At 39.9% G+C, this 16,130-nt stretch overlaps 3 protein-coding genes across 5 annotated transcripts; 2 read left to right on the plus strand and 1 right to left on the minus strand.

The window, feature by feature from the left end:
* Positions 1-213: 213 nt before the first annotated feature.
* On the plus strand, positions 214-3,107 carry LOC129727746 (putative ATPase N2B). The gene is made up of 6 exons (XM_055685875.1): positions 214-811; positions 915-1,100; positions 1,324-1,565; positions 1,623-1,794; positions 2,034-2,180; positions 2,621-3,107. Exons 1-6 carry the CDS (start codon positions 425-427, stop codon positions 2,861-2,863), a joined length of 1,377 nt encoding a protein of 458 aa, XP_055541850.1. The 5' UTR covers positions 214-424; the 3' UTR covers positions 2,864-3,107.
* A 3,356-nt stretch (positions 3,108-6,463) lies between these two features.
* On the minus strand, positions 6,464-8,095 carry LOC129727872 (neuralized-like protein 2). 2 transcript variants are annotated; one of them, XM_055686117.1, is made up of 3 exons: positions 7,838-8,095; positions 7,544-7,755; positions 6,464-7,483 (listed from the first exon to the last, which is right to left on the minus strand). In XM_055686117.1, exons 2-3 carry the CDS (start codon positions 7,752-7,754, stop codon positions 6,936-6,938), a joined length of 759 nt encoding a protein of 252 aa, XP_055542092.1. In that variant the 5' UTR covers position 7,755; positions 7,838-8,095; the 3' UTR covers positions 6,464-6,935. The 2 variants fall into 2 exon arrangements, with proteins under 2 accessions (XP_055542092.1, XP_055542091.1); XM_055686116.1 differs by having other exon boundaries at positions 7,544-8,094.
* Positions 8,096-11,203: 3,108 nt separating this feature from the next.
* LOC129732194 (inhibitor of Bruton tyrosine kinase) lies at positions 11,204-15,881 on the plus strand. Of its 2 annotated transcripts, none has more exons than XM_055692810.1 (9): positions 11,204-11,262; positions 11,370-11,572; positions 11,625-11,875; positions 11,937-12,279; positions 12,393-12,493; positions 12,549-13,278; positions 13,338-13,771; positions 13,825-13,999; positions 14,058-15,881. In XM_055692810.1, the coding sequence occupies exons 2-9, from the start codon at positions 11,402-11,404 to the stop codon at positions 15,534-15,536; spliced, it is 3,684 nt and encodes a 1,227-aa protein (XP_055548785.1). In that variant the 5' UTR covers positions 11,204-11,262; positions 11,370-11,401; the 3' UTR covers positions 15,537-15,881. The 2 variants fall into 2 exon arrangements, with proteins under 2 accessions (XP_055548785.1, XP_055548784.1); XM_055692809.1 differs by having other exon boundaries at positions 11,227-11,262; positions 11,342-11,572.
* Positions 15,882-16,130: the final 249 nt, after the last annotated feature.

The following is a 16,130-nucleotide window of genomic DNA, read 5'->3' on the forward strand; positions in this document are numbered from 1 at the left end:
CACATCATGCTGAGGGGTACTTGAATAATTATTAATTTTAGTTTAGGTTTTTCATTTTTATTTTTACTTTGAATTTTAAATTATGTAGTTGCTCACGTTATGATACCATTTTCAATCAAAATGAACATTCTTCGCTAAATTGAAAAGTTGCACCCCTCGTCGCAAGACCTGACAAACACGCGCGGATTTGTTGTGCACGGTTTTAATATCAAATCCAAGTGACAGCTTGCTAAAAGGTTGACGTTTTCTCGGTTTTCTCCTCGTGTTGCAAACTGCTTCCTTTACGTAGTCACATTCGTCATCGGTCGCGAATGGTTGGCCAGCGTTTAACGCCAGCTGTGTGCTTCTAGTCTAGCCTTTCCTTATATAATATGCTCGAACTTGACCCAGTTAATGGTAGCAAGTTGTTCGCCAGTAGTCGAAAATGTTGTTCCTGACGAGAAATGCCGCGAGTGGTCTAAAGCTGAGTTCCTGTGCTGTGACTAATGTTAGGCAGGGTCGATTCTACTGTAGCCAGCAAGCAACGAGGATTGCGAAATCAACCGAATGTTCCCCCATCGATTTGGTGGACGACAAAATTGCTCGAAAGGAGATACAACCCGACCCGCATCAGAGGCGAATCGCCGAGGCCCTGCAGGTTGTGTACGACAGTATTCAGGGTTACAGCCCTCCAGAACCGGCTAGCGGATTTGGAAAATGGTTCAGTTTCCAAAATACGAAAAAGGTCAAAGCCCCTAAGGGTCTCTACATCTACGGCAGTGTGGGTGGAGGCAAAACCATGCTGATGGACATGTTCTACGATTGTTGCGCGGTAGGTTGTGCTTTGTAGGGTGCAGAAGGGGTGTTAGCGTCGCGTGATACATGCAGTGACGACGAGCAGCTGATGACGCGTATTTTTTTCTATACATCAACAGATAAATCGCAAACGTAGGGTTCACTTTAATTCTTTCATGACGGACGTTCATACGAAAATACACGAGATCAAATCAAAACAGGTTCGTGATGTCAGCAGCACTAAGCCTCAGCCGTTCGATCCTATCAAGCCTGTGGCAGAACTTATCAGCGCGGATTCCTGGCTGATTTGTTTTGACGAGTTTCAGGTGAGTTCCGCATGTTTATGCTATGAATAACTCGCTCTAAATAAAACTTAAACTTTAAATTTCAATAAATTTTGAATACTAAAAACCATTTGTTTCGCATTTGACCAGTGCCCTATTGGGCGCCGTTCTTACTGAGTAATTAAGCAGAATTTTATACAAATACCCGTCGTATGAAATGTTTATTAAATTGTACTGATTTGTATTCACCTTTTCCTTGGCACAGGTCACCGACATAGCAGACGCGATGATTCTGAAGCGACTGTTCACGTACCTATTCGACAGCGGGGTCATCGTAGTGGCAACGAGCAATCGAGCCCCCGATGATCTGTACAAAAACGGCTTACAGCGAAGCAATTTTGTTCCCTTCATCGGTGTCTTGAAGAAGCACTGTAACGTGGCAACCCTGGACAGTGGGGTGGATTATCGAACGGCCACTCTGAAGGGCGAAGGAACGCACTACTTTGTGTAAGATGTGTTTGAACAATGTTATTTTAGTTAGCTTAATTGTCTTTAAATTTATAGCAAAACTGAAATGGATGCTACTGCAGCTATGGACAGATTGTTCAAGGTTCTATGCTCGCAAGAAAACGACATGATACGACCGAAGACGTTTACCCACTTTGGACGGAACATTTCCTTTGCCAAAACCTGCGGGCAGGTTTTGGACAGTACGTTTGCAGAGCTTTGTGATAGGGTAATGTACATTTTTTTATTTTTGATAACTAAATTGAAGTTTTTGTCATGGGAGTACAAAAAACTTTCAATGATGCAAACTTAAATTTCCTTTGTTGCTTATAAAACTTCTTGTGTAGGAGTATTAACTCCACTCGCTGTGCCAAATCAAAATCGTTGTTCATGTACTTCATTCAAATTGTGCATTTCATAATAATGATGCTAATAACAAGAAGTTGCCTGTTATTTTGTTCTCTTCAGCCTTTGGGTGCATCGGACTACCTTCAAATAGCCCAGTTTTTCCACACTGTACTGATAAGAGATATACCACAGCTAAACTTGAAGCTCAAATCACAAACCAGACGATTTATTACTTTGATCGACACACTGTATGACAATCGGATTCGGGTATGTTCAACTTAGATATAAACTTTTCAAAGCTGACACATGTTTTTACAACTGAAGTACTTTAATAATGTATTGTTTGTTAGAAGTTTTCCAAAAGACTGTCTGCAAGACCGGAGGTTTGCAGTTCTCCCGCTCAGCGCAGAACTTTTTCAAACCTAAATATTTGACGAAGAACCTACATTTTTGAACCAATACGTTATACGTTAATCTGAGATTCGAGATCTGAAAACCCCAATGCTAGACTTGGCATATGCCAATCGTTAACTGTGTACGAGATTTAAACCTGTGATTAATATACCTGAGAGCTAGATGTTTATTTTCTGCATGTTTTATACAATGCATGAAATAGTTCAGTCAGTCAGTAATTGATATATTTTGAACTTACATCCTCCTAAAAATTCCAATTATAAAATCACAGTGAATTCTTTTCAATTTTGCAGTTAGTCGTTTCATCGGACGTCCCATACAAGCACCTGTTTTCCAACGAGATCCCTGAAGACTTGCATACCTCCGACGAGAATCGAATGCTGATGGATGATCTTAAAATTACCAAAGATTCGCATGACGCTAGCTCTAACATCTTCACCGGCGAAGAGGAATTGTTCGCTTTCGAGAGGACAGTGTCTCGGCTTGCCGAGATGCAATCGACCGAATATTGGTCTCTGTGGGAAAAGCATCGGTAGAGCGCGTTTAGCTACAGAGGATAGACGCAACGTTGTACTTAAGGATTGTGAATGCTAAGGGTGCACGTAGTTCATTTAATGATGGATCGAAATAATGCGATACGCTTCAAATATTATTATAGCGAATTTGTTTAGATATTATTGGATGTATATATATTTATTGAGTAACTTTAAATTCAGTTCAGAAATTAAATCAAACAAAACGAAAATGTTTCGAAACATGAAATATTTCGTTCCCGCACAATCGCGTCGGCCACATGTCTTTGCAACGTTTGCCCAAGGGAATGACATGCTATCTCTTCATTGTGCGAGAGTGGATACTTTTACGAAATAATTCATATTTTTTTTTGTCTTACGACAGAGGGGATTTACTGTTGTCAAATTTCATATATGTGTGCGTAATCGCCGTAATCGCAGATCAACTGGTTATATTACAAAAGTTCACATCAATGGACAACGTAATTCTAATTCCCTAACAAAAAAAACTCTGGTCCATGACGTTGTAACTATAAACAATAATGGGAAAAAATTCACCACAACGCATTATTCATAAAAGTTTTCCACGATTTCTCGAGTTTTGATGAAAAATATAATATTTTTCACATCGATCAATTTTATAACCAAGAAGAACAAAAACCAAAACAAACAGACGCCATGTTGCCAATTATGTTGGTTACACGATGTTTGACAGATAAATCCTCCCTGTCTTACGACAACCTAAGACGAGGAATTTGTTATTCATGAACGAGTTGAGTCGGTTGGTAGACGGCTGGACAGTGCGTTCCAGCAGTACACCCGTGCTAGTTGGCGTGAAATAGACCCCAGTGTGGTCCATAGCATAATGCCCAGAAATCCTATCCCTACCTCCACGTGGTACCGGTACCGGGATACAAACAATCAAGGGAGGGGGAGATGTTCTCCTTGGAGGCCAGCTTGCCTGACCTACGATCGCGTCCTCGCTGGAATCTCTATCTTATTTGCTTTGTTCCATAGCTAAAATCGCAGCGGCTCCGCGATTTGCGGACCCCATTGACAGATGCTGTTATGCGTATGAAAAGTGGCGGTGATATGCTATCTCGTTTACACACACGCTGAGATGTTAGTCCTCGAAACATGGCGGGATGCCAGCTAGCTGGTTTATTCACAGTGTACCGAAAATGGAATATTTCGACCGGACGAAATTTTCGTGAAATACTTTAGCACTGCAGCGCATTCAGGACAGTGGCCCGAATAAGAAACATTGTAGCGTGCTACACTACCCACTACACAAATTACACCGTTTCGCATTATTTATTTCATATATCATATGGTGCACCATAGCGACATTCTGCATTGAATGCGTTTCGGCAATTCCAAATGGAGTTGCTACCGCGATGCTTTCCACCGGGGAGGCTTGTCTGTGCACAATAAACTGCTTAAAAGTACTACTATCCGGGCGACTCCTCTCGGTTCCAATTTTTACGTTCGAGTTTGTAAAACGGCTGCTTGTACTTCTCGGAGATGATGCATGGTTTTTGGTAACATTACCTGGAATTTTGATCTTATCGATCATTCAACATACACACAAACAAAATATTACCAAGTGAATACGTAAAATCAACGTAAATTTACGTAAACCTGAATGTTTTCACTGGTTTAGGTAAATAATACGATTTTACCGAAATGATGACTTCCGTGCAGGTACTCAAAAATAGGTAAATCACTTTTACATAAAAGTACCTCCCCGCACAGGAGGGCTGATTCGTGTCAAAAATACGCATATTTGGGTATTTTTATTTTTCTGTGTAGAAAGAGATAGCATGTTGCCATCCCCCTGGTGCTACACCACCCATTACACAAATTACACCGTTTTTCGTTACCGTTTAGCCAAGGATAGATGACAGTTCTACAGAAAGAACAGTAGAACTGTCATAATACTTGGACCGTTTAGGACCAACTGACAGAAAATTAATAAACAATCCGGCTTTGAATTTCACAGTACCAGTCGCAACAAAATTTTCGCGAATTATTAGTGTTATCTAGATAATTATCACCTCAAAAAGTTTAAAGCAGTGGAAAATGTGACACTTAAGCACTAATCTGTAGCCCACTTGCACAACATATTCGCGGCAGAATGGCACTGGCAGAAATTTCAGAATTTATCGTAAATTTCTTCCATCTTTTGAATTATCTAATAAAAATAAGCGTCTTCATTGGAAAAGTGCTGGTAGCGATCATCGTCAGTGCATCCTCTCTAACATGGAAAACGCTACAGGCTATCGGCCAGTTCATGGTTGTATTCTACGAAGACTATTCCTACTTTATCGAGGATTTTAAAACAGGACTAACCACCATAGCGACATTCTGCATTGAATGCGTTTCGGCAATTCTAAATGGAGCTGCTACAGCGGTGCTTTCCACCGGGGAGGCTTGTCTGTGCGCAATAAACTGCCTAAAAGAACTGCTATCCGGTCGACTCCTCTCGGTTCCAATTTTTACGTTCGAGTTTGTGAAACGGCTGCTTGTACTTCTCGGAGATGGTGCATGGTTTTTGGTAACATTGCCTGGAATTTTGGTCTCATCGATCTCTCGCTTCATTAGTGAAATGTTGGCAATCATTGGAAAGATCTCTGTGAATGCTGGACACCAAAGTATGGACCTATTTAGCCGAATTATTCAATATTTGGTAAAAGATGTGCCTCTCCAATCGGCAGCCGGAATATGCATTTTGATTTTAGCATGCCTGCATCCACAATACGCAAAACGATTAGCATATTTCTGTTTTCGAATTGTGCGGTACTTTTATCGCAAATTACTGCCCTACGGACGCGGAGTACGCCGGAAACTGAATCAAGTATATCAGAAAATTGCCACGTTGTGTAACAATATCCTAGTTTTTGTCCTCACCGGTTTCATCTACTTGCGAAGACACACTTTTCATGTTTACGATACGAACATTTATCGTCCCGTTCGTTTCATTCGAAATTTTCTCACCTTCTCTGAACGTCGTCAAGATAGACCGAGGCAGCCACAAGAGAGGTACGTCGAGGTTAGGACACATCATTCCCCGCCATCTCAACGCTCATCTAGAACCGAATTTGCTCAAGTAACCGGCGCCAACAAAAAATCTCAGCCAAGAAGAACAGCCAGCATCGGACTTTGCATTATCTGCGAAGATAACGACAAAACAATTGTCTTCGTACCGTGCGGTCATCTGTGCGTGTGTAAGAAGTGCGCCGAACAGCTAGGAAACTACGACCGGTACTGCCCTATATGTAGGGCACTTATCCTTCGGAAGATGGAGGTATTCATAAGTTAGATATTGATTTATATTCTTTAGTCAGTAATAAAATACGGCTTTTACAAATAAGCTGAAGTGATGTCCTACACCTTGTAGGTAACACATATGTAATGCCAAAACACGAAGATAAAAACATAATAGTAGAAAAAGACACATACTGTAATGATAAAGATGCAAGCAATTAAAAAATCGTTCGAATTCTCTACGCAAACTTGTTATAGCAATCCCGAAAAGTCCTTGGGTTTGATTACCCACTATTGATATACATGGACATAGTCACCAGTTCAGATAAAGCTTGAATAACAACTCTATTTTGTAATAAGTTTTTTTTATATATTCCTATTTTTATGCTTTACAATGCGTATTGAATATTTTTTTTAGATTAATGTCAGCAACAAGCAAAGAAAAATCCAATGATAACCCTGTTGGACTCATCCATATCACAAACCTATCCTATGAACTATCATTCTCGAGAAAAAGGTGCTTCAGCAGATTGCTTTTGTCCTTGCACGCTGCATTAGAAAGCAATAACAAAGTGGAATAGCTTTTTAACATTCAGGGCAACACACTCTACTGAATATAGGCAATATACGGTGAACCATTCGGTTGAAGCGGTTTCTGTTGGGCACGGCCCACTTTTCTGGTGGGAATGTCCACGCAATGGAATCACCGGTCGTTACCCACGCACCACACTTTTTCGACAGAAAAGAGATGTACTTTTTTATAATGGAAGTAAACACAGAATTTACAGTCTCCCGAGAACTAAATACAAAGTAGATTAACTATCCAGATTTACGATCCGTACTGCAGTAAATAATCTTTCAGACTCTCCGGCAGTGGGAGATGCCGGATTGCCGATTTCGATATCCGGGATAAAATTGCATCCCGACAAGCGCTCTGAAGCGTCGATATACTATATAATTGTATAATCTTGACTTGTTTAGTTGTACCATACACATCAATTACCACATGTAACGCACCCTTGGTGTACGGAATGTCCTGCGTACAAGGACCCTGGTCTTCGCCGTTGATGATGAAGTGCATCTCTGCCTTATCCGTTTCTTCTGGCGTTGGCACGAAGACGATTCCGATACGAGAATTAGTGTCTGTCGGTAAAATGTCGGCACTGGCACCATCCTGGGATATTGGTCGTAACAAACTTCGAGGAAAAACACCGCGCGATGTTTTTACGTTGATTCCATCGCCAAGAATGCTGCTTTTAGAAGTAGCGTTTCCAACGGATCGTGTTATAGGAAACACCCAACTAGAACCAAGATTGGCAAGGTCCGGTAGCGCGTACTGCAGAGTTGACGCCGGCTGGATTTCCAGCTGAGTTAAACCTGGAGAAAAGTTTTTGTCTGTCAGTAGCGAATATTTTATTTTTAAAAGCAAAAACAAACCTAGCCTCATGTGGCCACTCCAGCCACGTTCGTTTTTTTCGATTTCCAGTAGAAATATTTCTCCTGGTTGAAGTGGTTTCTCGCTGAATGTTAGCGCATTCCCAAAGCTGGCCTTCCGATATGCGACAGTGTTTTCATCGAAAAGAATAATGTTTTGACCATGATAGGGATGAAAACGGGACAGCATTTTTCTCGGATAGACCACAGGCATACTAGAAGGTGCGCCCAAGAATTAACTGTAGTACAATACACGACACTTGCGAACAAGAATAACAAATGGTTTCAGCTAAATACCCCGAATTTTGATGCTTCCTGGAGAGCTAGCTTTCACACAAGCAGACGAAGAATTCTTCTTTTTACTCCAGTTTTTTGCTTCTAGTCGTTGCTTGGTTGATAAACCTGTACACAAACTGCCACAAAGTTGACTTTATTCACAAAACTAAACAATTGCTGGCATTTTTTACAATACTTTGGATTTTTGCGTTTTCTATAATGCCACAACGCAGATTGTCAACAAAAACATGTACGATTTCAAGAATTTTTGGAAAGTCAAAGATAATCCAGACACATTTCAAAAGGTCGCATGCGGGGGTTGTAGATAAATCACGTCTTGACGAAGAACTCGAAACGGGACGCACTAACGACTCTGCTGATATTTGATTGGTTTTTGCTTACAGGAAGGCAATATTTTTTCTTTTGATTTCTCACAATTGGGTTGTTTAGCTATATCAGTTTTTTATATGATCTAAAAGATCTGCATTTTCTAAGTAAAACGTGATTTAATTTTTTTTTCTATCAGTGTTCTTCGCTTTTTAAATCACGATTTAAAACTGCTCGAAATCGCTACAATGACAGTTCGCCCATATACTAACTGTCATTGTAGCGATTAAGAGCGAATTTTTATTCTTCATTTAAAAATCGAAGGATAATGATATAAAGATTAAAAAAATCACGTGTTACTCAGAAAATTACACTCTTTCAGATGATATATAAAAATCGGAAATCCGTGAATAGCTAAACAACCCAATTGCATACACTATTTTAGGTATACACGCAATGAGCATAAAAGAGAGGTGAGGAGGAGAGTGCATTTTCCTAGTATTTGTAAATGCTTCAAATGTAAACAGCTAGACGAACTCAATGGTGAACTCAAATAGCTACGTCACTATTTGGCATCATCTCTGGACAGAAGGGGGCGAGCAGAGGGGCGCGTGTAAGTGTTAGTAGGTTTCCTCCTCACCTCTCTTTCATGCTCATTGGTATACACGATACCCCACAGTTCCCCGTGCCCCGCCCTGCCAAACTGCTCGACAAATAATGAACGAAATTAATTGGGTTGTTTAGCTATTCACGGATTTCCGATTTTTATATATCATCTGAAAGAGTGTAATTTTTTGAGCAAAACGTGATTTTTTAAAACTTTATATCATTATCCTTCGATTTTTAAAAGAATAATTAAAATTCGCTCGAAATCGCTACAATGACAGTTGGTATATGGGCGAACTGTCATTTTAGCGATTTCGAGCAGTTTTGAATCTTGAAAAAAATTTAAATGACGTTTTACTCAGAAAATGCAGATCTTCCAGATGATATAAGAAACTGATACAGCTAAACAACCCAATTTCCTTTTTTCGGCCTTATCGAGCCTCAAAGAAAATCCCATATGGAACTGTCAATATGTTCTTAACAAAATCAATGCAGCGTTTTTTGAGTCAAAACAGACAAATGCAGGGCTCATCAGGTACACTGCCTTCATTAACTACTCAGTGATTTTTTTCAGAGGATGACATCATTCGAGTAGTTCATTTTCCACCAAATTTTTTAGAAGATTTCTTTCTGAGTGTTGTTATGTTTGTCTTATGTAACATACATAAACATTTTTAATAAATCATTGGGACACAAAAATCATAAAACCACATACATAAGACATACGTAACACTCAGGAAGAAATCTTCCGAAAAAGTTGTTACAAAATAAACTACTCGAAAGTGCCAACCTCTGTAAAAAAAACCTCTGTTTGAATTGTTTTTGAAGGCAGTGTAGCTGCGCAGCCCTGCATTTGTCTCGTTCCTACTCGAAAAATGCTGCATTGATTTTGTCAATAACTTTTTGACAGTTCCTTATGGGATTTTCTTTGGGGCTCGATGAGGCCGAGAAAAAAAATATTCAATTTGTTCATTATTTATCGAGCAGTTTGACAGGGCGAGGTACGGAGTACTATGGGGCAACGCGTATCAGAAAAAAAACGCCAGTGTTACGTATGTCTTATGTATGTGGTAGTACCACATACATAAGACATACGTAACACTCACGAAGAAATCTTCCAAAAAAGTTGGTACAAAATGAACTACTCGAAAGTACCAACCTCTGTAAAAAAACCTTTGTTTGAGTAGTTTATGGAGGTTGTGTACCTGCGCAGCCCTGCATTTGTCTTGTTCCCACTCGAAAAATGCAGCATTGATTTTGTAAACAACTTTTTGACAGTTTCGTAAGGGATTTTGTTGAGGGCTCGAGTAGAGCCGCGATGAAGAAAATTCATTCCGTTCATTTTCGTCGAGCAGTTCATACTGGTATTGGTACCGGGTGATGTGGGGCAAAGGGTACCAAAAAAAAATCGCCAGTGTTACGTATGTCTAAGTATGCGGTAGTACTGCAGCGACAATATTCACGGATTTCCGATATTTATACATTATCTGAAAGAGTGTAATTTTCTGAGCAAAACGTGATTTTTTAAAACTTTATATCATTATCCTTCGATTTTTAAATGAAGAATTAAAATTCGCTCGAAATCGCCACAATGACAGTTGGTATATGGGCGAACTGTCATTGTAGCGATTTCGAGTAGATTCCGAGCAGTTTTAAATCTTGATTTAAAAAGCGAAGGACAACGATAGAAAAAATTTTTGAATCACGTTTTACTCAGAAAATGTAGATTTTTCAGCTGATATAAAAAACTGATATACCTAAACAACCCAATTTCCTTTTTTTCGGCCTTATCGAGCCTCAAAGAAAATCCCATATGGAACTGTTAATAAGTTCTTAACAAAACCAATGCAGCATTTTTTGAGTCGAAACGAGACAAATCCTGGGCTCCTCAGGTTCACTGCTTTCATAAACTACTCAGTGATTTTTTCAGAGGATGACATCATTCAAGTAGTTCATTTTCCACCAAATTTTTAAGAAGATTTCTTTCTGAGTGTTGTTATGTTTGTCTTATGTAACATACATAAACATTTTCAATAAATCATTGAGACACAAAAATCATAAAACTGTGTGAAACTTTAGGGGCCAATAATGGTCAATGGCTCGTAACAGGAGAACCTCTCTGCTTATGTCAGTTTTGGGATCTTTGAAGAATCGGCAACACAAATGTTGTCTGATACATTTTTTTTAAATAAAATACTTGACCACTCGCAACTAACGTAAAGAAGGTTGCTAAAAGGGTATGTAATTTATCGCGAAATTTGCAATATACCGTCCGCCATTATGGAAAGTAAGAGCTGAATAGTTTTCGAAATGTATGGATGGAAAAATTACAGATCCTGGGGAATTTCAGTCGACTAAACTCTGATTGTAGTGCTTCAGTTCAAACTGGTTTCCGAAATTCTTTTCGCCAGACTGGGGAATACAGTGACTATAACTTTTCTAGGTTTTCGAGCAGTTACAGTCATTTTTCCAAAACATCTGGCATCCCTGCAAAGCTGTCTGGTTTTATTTTGGTACGTGTTAAAAGTTGTTAAATTTATCTCAAAATATTCGTTACCCGTAGAATTACGTTGTGAAATCCGATTTCAAAAGTTTTGCAAATCATTACTGCTGTTTACAGAACTAAGGCTTCGTTCAAGTGATTCGGATCTGATGTCTACGACGATTTCAAACTTCGATTATGAATGTACCAAAAAATGTCGACTGCCAAACCACGGAAATGAAATTATCAAAGCCCTCACGAAAAGATCCATCGCGGACGAACTGTTGGCCGCTTTTATTGCCAAAACCTGTAGAAATTTCGCGGAGATTCTGGATGATCAGGTGTGTTGAGTTACGTTTGGAAAGAGCAACCTTTGCTGACTTTTTTTCACAGGGAAGAAGTGCTCTTCATTTAGCGGCTTCTGTTGGACGATATGCGATTGCCGAATGGTTAGTAAAACACGGAGCTAGTATCACCGCCAAAGACCGTGAGTCGGGTCATACTGCTCTGCATCGTGCCATGTACTATGGGTGCGTAGGAGTAGCCGTTTTACTGCTGAAATACGGTGCCAGCATCGATTGTCCTGATGAGGATTTCGTGAATCCGCTACAGCTATGCAGTTGCATTTCGAAAGAGAAAGACAAGTGAGTGTTGTGGGACAATAGCAAACAAGATCAAACGTTTAACAGTTTTGTTTATTTTCAGTGGAATCGGGCACGAATTGATGATTTGGGGCAAAAATAAGAACTACAATCTTGGTATCGGAAATGTTGAAGGACGAGACACCCCTGATTTCATCGATTATTTTCGAAAAAATCGAATTACCGTGGAAAAAATGTCGATCAATGCGTACCATAGTGTGTTTCTCACTAAAACGGGTGATGTATATACCACTGGTCATGGAAGAGGTGGGCGGCTGGGAAATGGTGCGGAAAATACTGTTGTTTTCCCAACAAAGGTACCGGTTCATACCAAGAACCCTGACGAACGCATCATCGATGTCAGCACGGGAAGGTACCATACACTTCTGTTGTCTAATATGAATGTTGTAAGTACAGAAAGGGATGATTTGTAGTTTTAAGATGTGCACAATTAGAAAGAACTTCTAGTAAAATAATAAGAAATGATACACCTATGCAAAACGGTTTCTTTTTGTTCCAGATATATTCTTGCGGAGAAAACAATCACTGCCAATTAGGAATTAAACCTCCATTGGAAAAGCAGTTAACCTTCAAGGAATTAGGGGGCTTACAAAATTTCGCGTAAGTTGTGAATCTTTTACAACACACTTCAACGACTAATACCGTTTTTTTACAGGTACAAGCACATCCTCCGTATCATAGCGAAGGACTTTCACTCGATAGCGATCAGCGAGCATGAGGTTTTCGTTTGGGGTCAAAACGGTGGACAATTCGGCATGAAAAAAGAAGTTAACCCTGTTATATTTCCGCGGCCAATTTCGCTCGAGCTGGAGTTGAACAAGGATAAACCAGTAAAGGCGACCGGAAAAGTTATGATTGTAGAATCCAGTAATTCGACCATCGTAGTGTATACTGAATTGTGCTACTTGTACATATTCAATAATTACAAGAGGAGGACATACAAAAATCCTTTGATGGAGAAATTCAAGTGCATTTCCGTGTCCGGTGGTGACTTTGTAGCCAGCAAAGAGGACGCTTTGCGGCAATCAAAACAGCTCAGGATTTTAGTGTTCACAGAGTGTAGAAATATCTATATTTGGTACGAGGACAGTCAACAGTTTGTGCGCTGTGTTTTCGCTCAATCTCGGAACCTAGAAATAGATAAAATTATTTGGTGCAACAACAATGCTCTGGTGCTGCTCTTGGGTCATCTATACTATGGGACGATCACGCACAAACTTAACGCTCAAGCTGCCACTCAGATAAGTGAGTATACAGAAACCTACACGAAGAAGGAGATCAGCACAACCAATAAAACGCGAATCGAGCTAAAGCGCATCAAGAATTTGAATAACGTTGTCGACTTTGTTTGCGATGATGATGGGGATAATTTCGCTGTACTGACCGTGAGTGAAGTGTCGAAACAGTTAGGAATATAAATTAATTTACGTTTTTTTCTGTCTAGGAAAACTCGCGTCGCTACTTCAATGTTCCAGATCTTGTGGAATCGAACTACGATTTTGGCACTTTGCTGACTGAAGCCCATCTAATGGATGGAGTGCATGATCTGGTGTTTGTGGTTGACTACGAATCTTTCCCCGTGCATCGCTACATCATCTATCATCGTTGTCGCCATTTGAAGAAACTAGTTCAAAAACAGTCCGATAGCAAAGAGGTGCATCTCGAGCGATATGACGGATTGAGTGCACCAATTTTCGAGCTAGTGCTGCGGTACATTTACACTAATCGCTTGATCTCACAGGACGATGTCGAGAAGCTAGTGAAGCGACTTCGACCTGACTCTACACTGGACGTCGAGAGTGTGAATGAAATGTTAGAACGGCTTAAAAAAGTGTTCAAACAGCTGGAGATTGGCGCTCTGGGGTGGTCTGTTAAAAGGTAACTTTTGTTATGCTACATAATGGTAGAGTTTTTATATCGTTGTTTTATAGCCTTACGGTCGATCCACCGGTTGAAGAATACCCTAAGTTACCACGTGATTCGTACCCCGAACTGAGAGATGTTATTATTAAGTTGCAGGACAATCAGGAAATCCACGTGCATAAATGCGTGCTTATGGCAAGGCTTGAATATTTCAACATGATGTTCAGTCATAGTTGGACAGAGGTATGTAACGTATGTTTTAAAGTACTTGTCAGTTATTTTTGACATTGCATTTTTGTAGAGCAAAACAGTCAACCTCTCAACTGTTCCGCTCGAGTACATGGAGCCAATCGTGGATTTCCTGTACGACAACAATTACCAACGCATTCGGGAGCAGAAATACTCGGAAGGTTTCCTCCTCAATATGATAGTCATTTGCGATCAATTTTTCATCGAAGAACTAAAAAACGTGTTCGAAGTGATGATCGGAGATCGAATAAACTTGAAAAATGTTGCCGAGTTCCTGGAGTTTGGATTTCAGTATAACTGCGAAGTACTTAAGCAACTATGCATGCAGTTCATCAGCGTAAATTTGGCGAAGATTTTGGAACTTCGCGTACTAGAGGGCTTGGAGCCACAGGTGCTGACACATATCGATACGTTTTATAAAAACTTCTATCACTTGCAAGAATATAGAATGATAACCCCGTCTCCGGATGCGATTGGTGACGAGGAACTAGTTTTTTTTGTCGACAACTTTAAAGTGGACATGGGTGTGAAGGAAGGCGAAACAAACATACATAAAACCAAAAACCCAAAAGGAAAAGTCACACCCAAGAGTACAAAGTTGCAACTGGAGAAGCGAAACTACGAAAAAGAAGCAATGGGATATGTTAGAGATTTATCGTTCGATGAAGCGCCCGTTGTGAAATCAAACGTGAAACCTACAGCGAATAATGATTCTGCTTCTCGACCTTCGTACGATGAAGCCAAAAATTGGCAGAAAGTTGCGGAAAAGAAAGATCCTAAGAAAAAATCCATCACGACAGCTTTAAAAGTCAATGAAATTGTCAATAATGAAACGAGAGTAGAGGAAAACTTTTCTAATTTAAAATCTGTTCTTGGAAAAGTTCCATCTCCTACTGAAACAAGTTCTTCCCCCACGACACTAGATAAAAAAGACGATGGTTATGAGTCTGGTTATAGCGGTAGCCGTGCTACCACCTTTAACTTGGGCGACTTCACCCTGCAGAAACCGAAGCTCTCGCAAAAGCAACGTAAAAGGCTCTCTTCTGCCTCCGAGAAACCAAAAGAAATAATTCAACAAACAACACCAGAAAACCCAAAACCAGTAACCCCAACTAATCCTTGGAAAAGTTTAAACAATTCAGCAGCTGGTATGCTTAAATCTGCTCCGATTCCCATTACCCCTCCTCGGGACCAGCGCAGAGCGACCACTAGCAACGGAAGCTACGAACCATCATCACCTTTCAACAGTTCAGTTGGGCAAACTATTGTTTCCCCGCCGATGACAACCAGTGACTCAAAAAGTTCCGAGAAAGAGTTCAGCAAAATTCAGGCTGATGAAAGACGCCAAAAACAGTACTACGAGAAAATTAAATCAAAATCCCTCGTTCATACGCAAATCGAGGAGCGGGCAATAGAGGAGCTGCGACGATTCTACAACGTCGAAAGTGTGTTTGACGAAAACATCACCATCGAAAGGTATCGGCCGCAGTCGGACGGGGCAATTAACTTCGCTGTCTGGCAATACCAGTAAGCAGAAAAGGAGATTTTTCCGATCATGTACCGCATGCAAATGGCTCTAGGAAGAATCATATTTTACAGGCATGACGGCAAACCAGTTTGTACCAATAATGTGAGTTTGGTATTACTTGAAAGTTTTCTTCATTTCCCGATAGTTTCGAAGTATGATTGCTCTAACAAGACCGTAATCGGGTGTTAAAATCTCTACTAGATGGTATTGTTAGAGCCAGTAGGTATATAAGGCAATTGTGTTTTACCTAATTATTGTAACGTACGGTCTGACAACTGAGAAGACTAATGTTTTGTGCTAGCTGCAGCAGCGATGTAAAGGCTATTGTAAATATTTTTCAACTTTAAATTATCGCTTAATTATTTATCCGAATATTTCTCGGGGTGCGTCGTCAACAAAAACTCTTTTCTGCAAGTTTAGAGTAGCTATTTTGAATTCCGATTATCTTGTATTAATTTTTATAAGATTTCAATCATTTACTTTGATTAATTACTCTTTCTAGCATGGACACACAACAACAAAAATTAAGATTTTCTTTTGACCCTAAAATCAAGATTGAAATGCACAGATTTAGGCAGTTTTAGCTCACATGACTAC

The sequence above is a fragment of the Wyeomyia smithii genome, chromosome 3 (genome assembly GCF_029784165.1).
Source record: "Wyeomyia smithii strain HCP4-BCI-WySm-NY-G18 chromosome 3, ASM2978416v1, whole genome shotgun sequence".
NCBI classification, from domain to species: domain Eukaryota; kingdom Metazoa; phylum Arthropoda; class Insecta; order Diptera; family Culicidae; genus Wyeomyia; species Wyeomyia smithii.

Excerpts from the sequence above, each read along its gene's own strand:
- LOC129727746 (XM_055685875.1), top strand. The coding sequence starts at position 425 with ATGTTGTTCCTGACGAGAAATGCCGCGAGTGGTCTAAAGCTGAGTTCC. Across the intron at positions 1,101-1,323 it reads TTTGTTTTGACGAGTTTCAG|GTCACCGACATAGCAGACGC; the intron begins GTGAGTTCCGCA and ends TCCTTGGCACAG. Across the intron at positions 1,795-2,033 it reads TTGCAGAGCTTTGTGATAGG|CCTTTGGGTGCATCGGACTA; the intron begins GTAATGTACATT and ends TGTTCTCTTCAG.
- LOC129727872 (XM_055686117.1), bottom strand. The coding sequence starts at position 7,754 with ATGCCTGTGGTCTATCCGAGAAAAATGCTGTCCCGTTTTCATCCCTAT. Across the intron at positions 7,484-7,543 it reads GAGTGGCCACATGAGGCTAG|GTTTAACTCAGCTGGAAATC; the intron begins GTTTGTTTTTGC and ends ACTTTTCTCCAG.
- LOC129732194 (XM_055692810.1), top strand. The coding sequence starts at position 11,402 with ATGTCTACGACGATTTCAAACTTCGATTATGAATGTACCAAAAAATGT. Across the intron at positions 11,573-11,624 it reads CGGAGATTCTGGATGATCAG|GGAAGAAGTGCTCTTCATTT; the intron begins GTGTGTTGAGTT and ends TTTTTTTCACAG. Across the intron at positions 14,000-14,057 it reads TCAGTCATAGTTGGACAGAG|AGCAAAACAGTCAACCTCTC; the intron begins GTATGTAACGTA and ends GCATTTTTGTAG.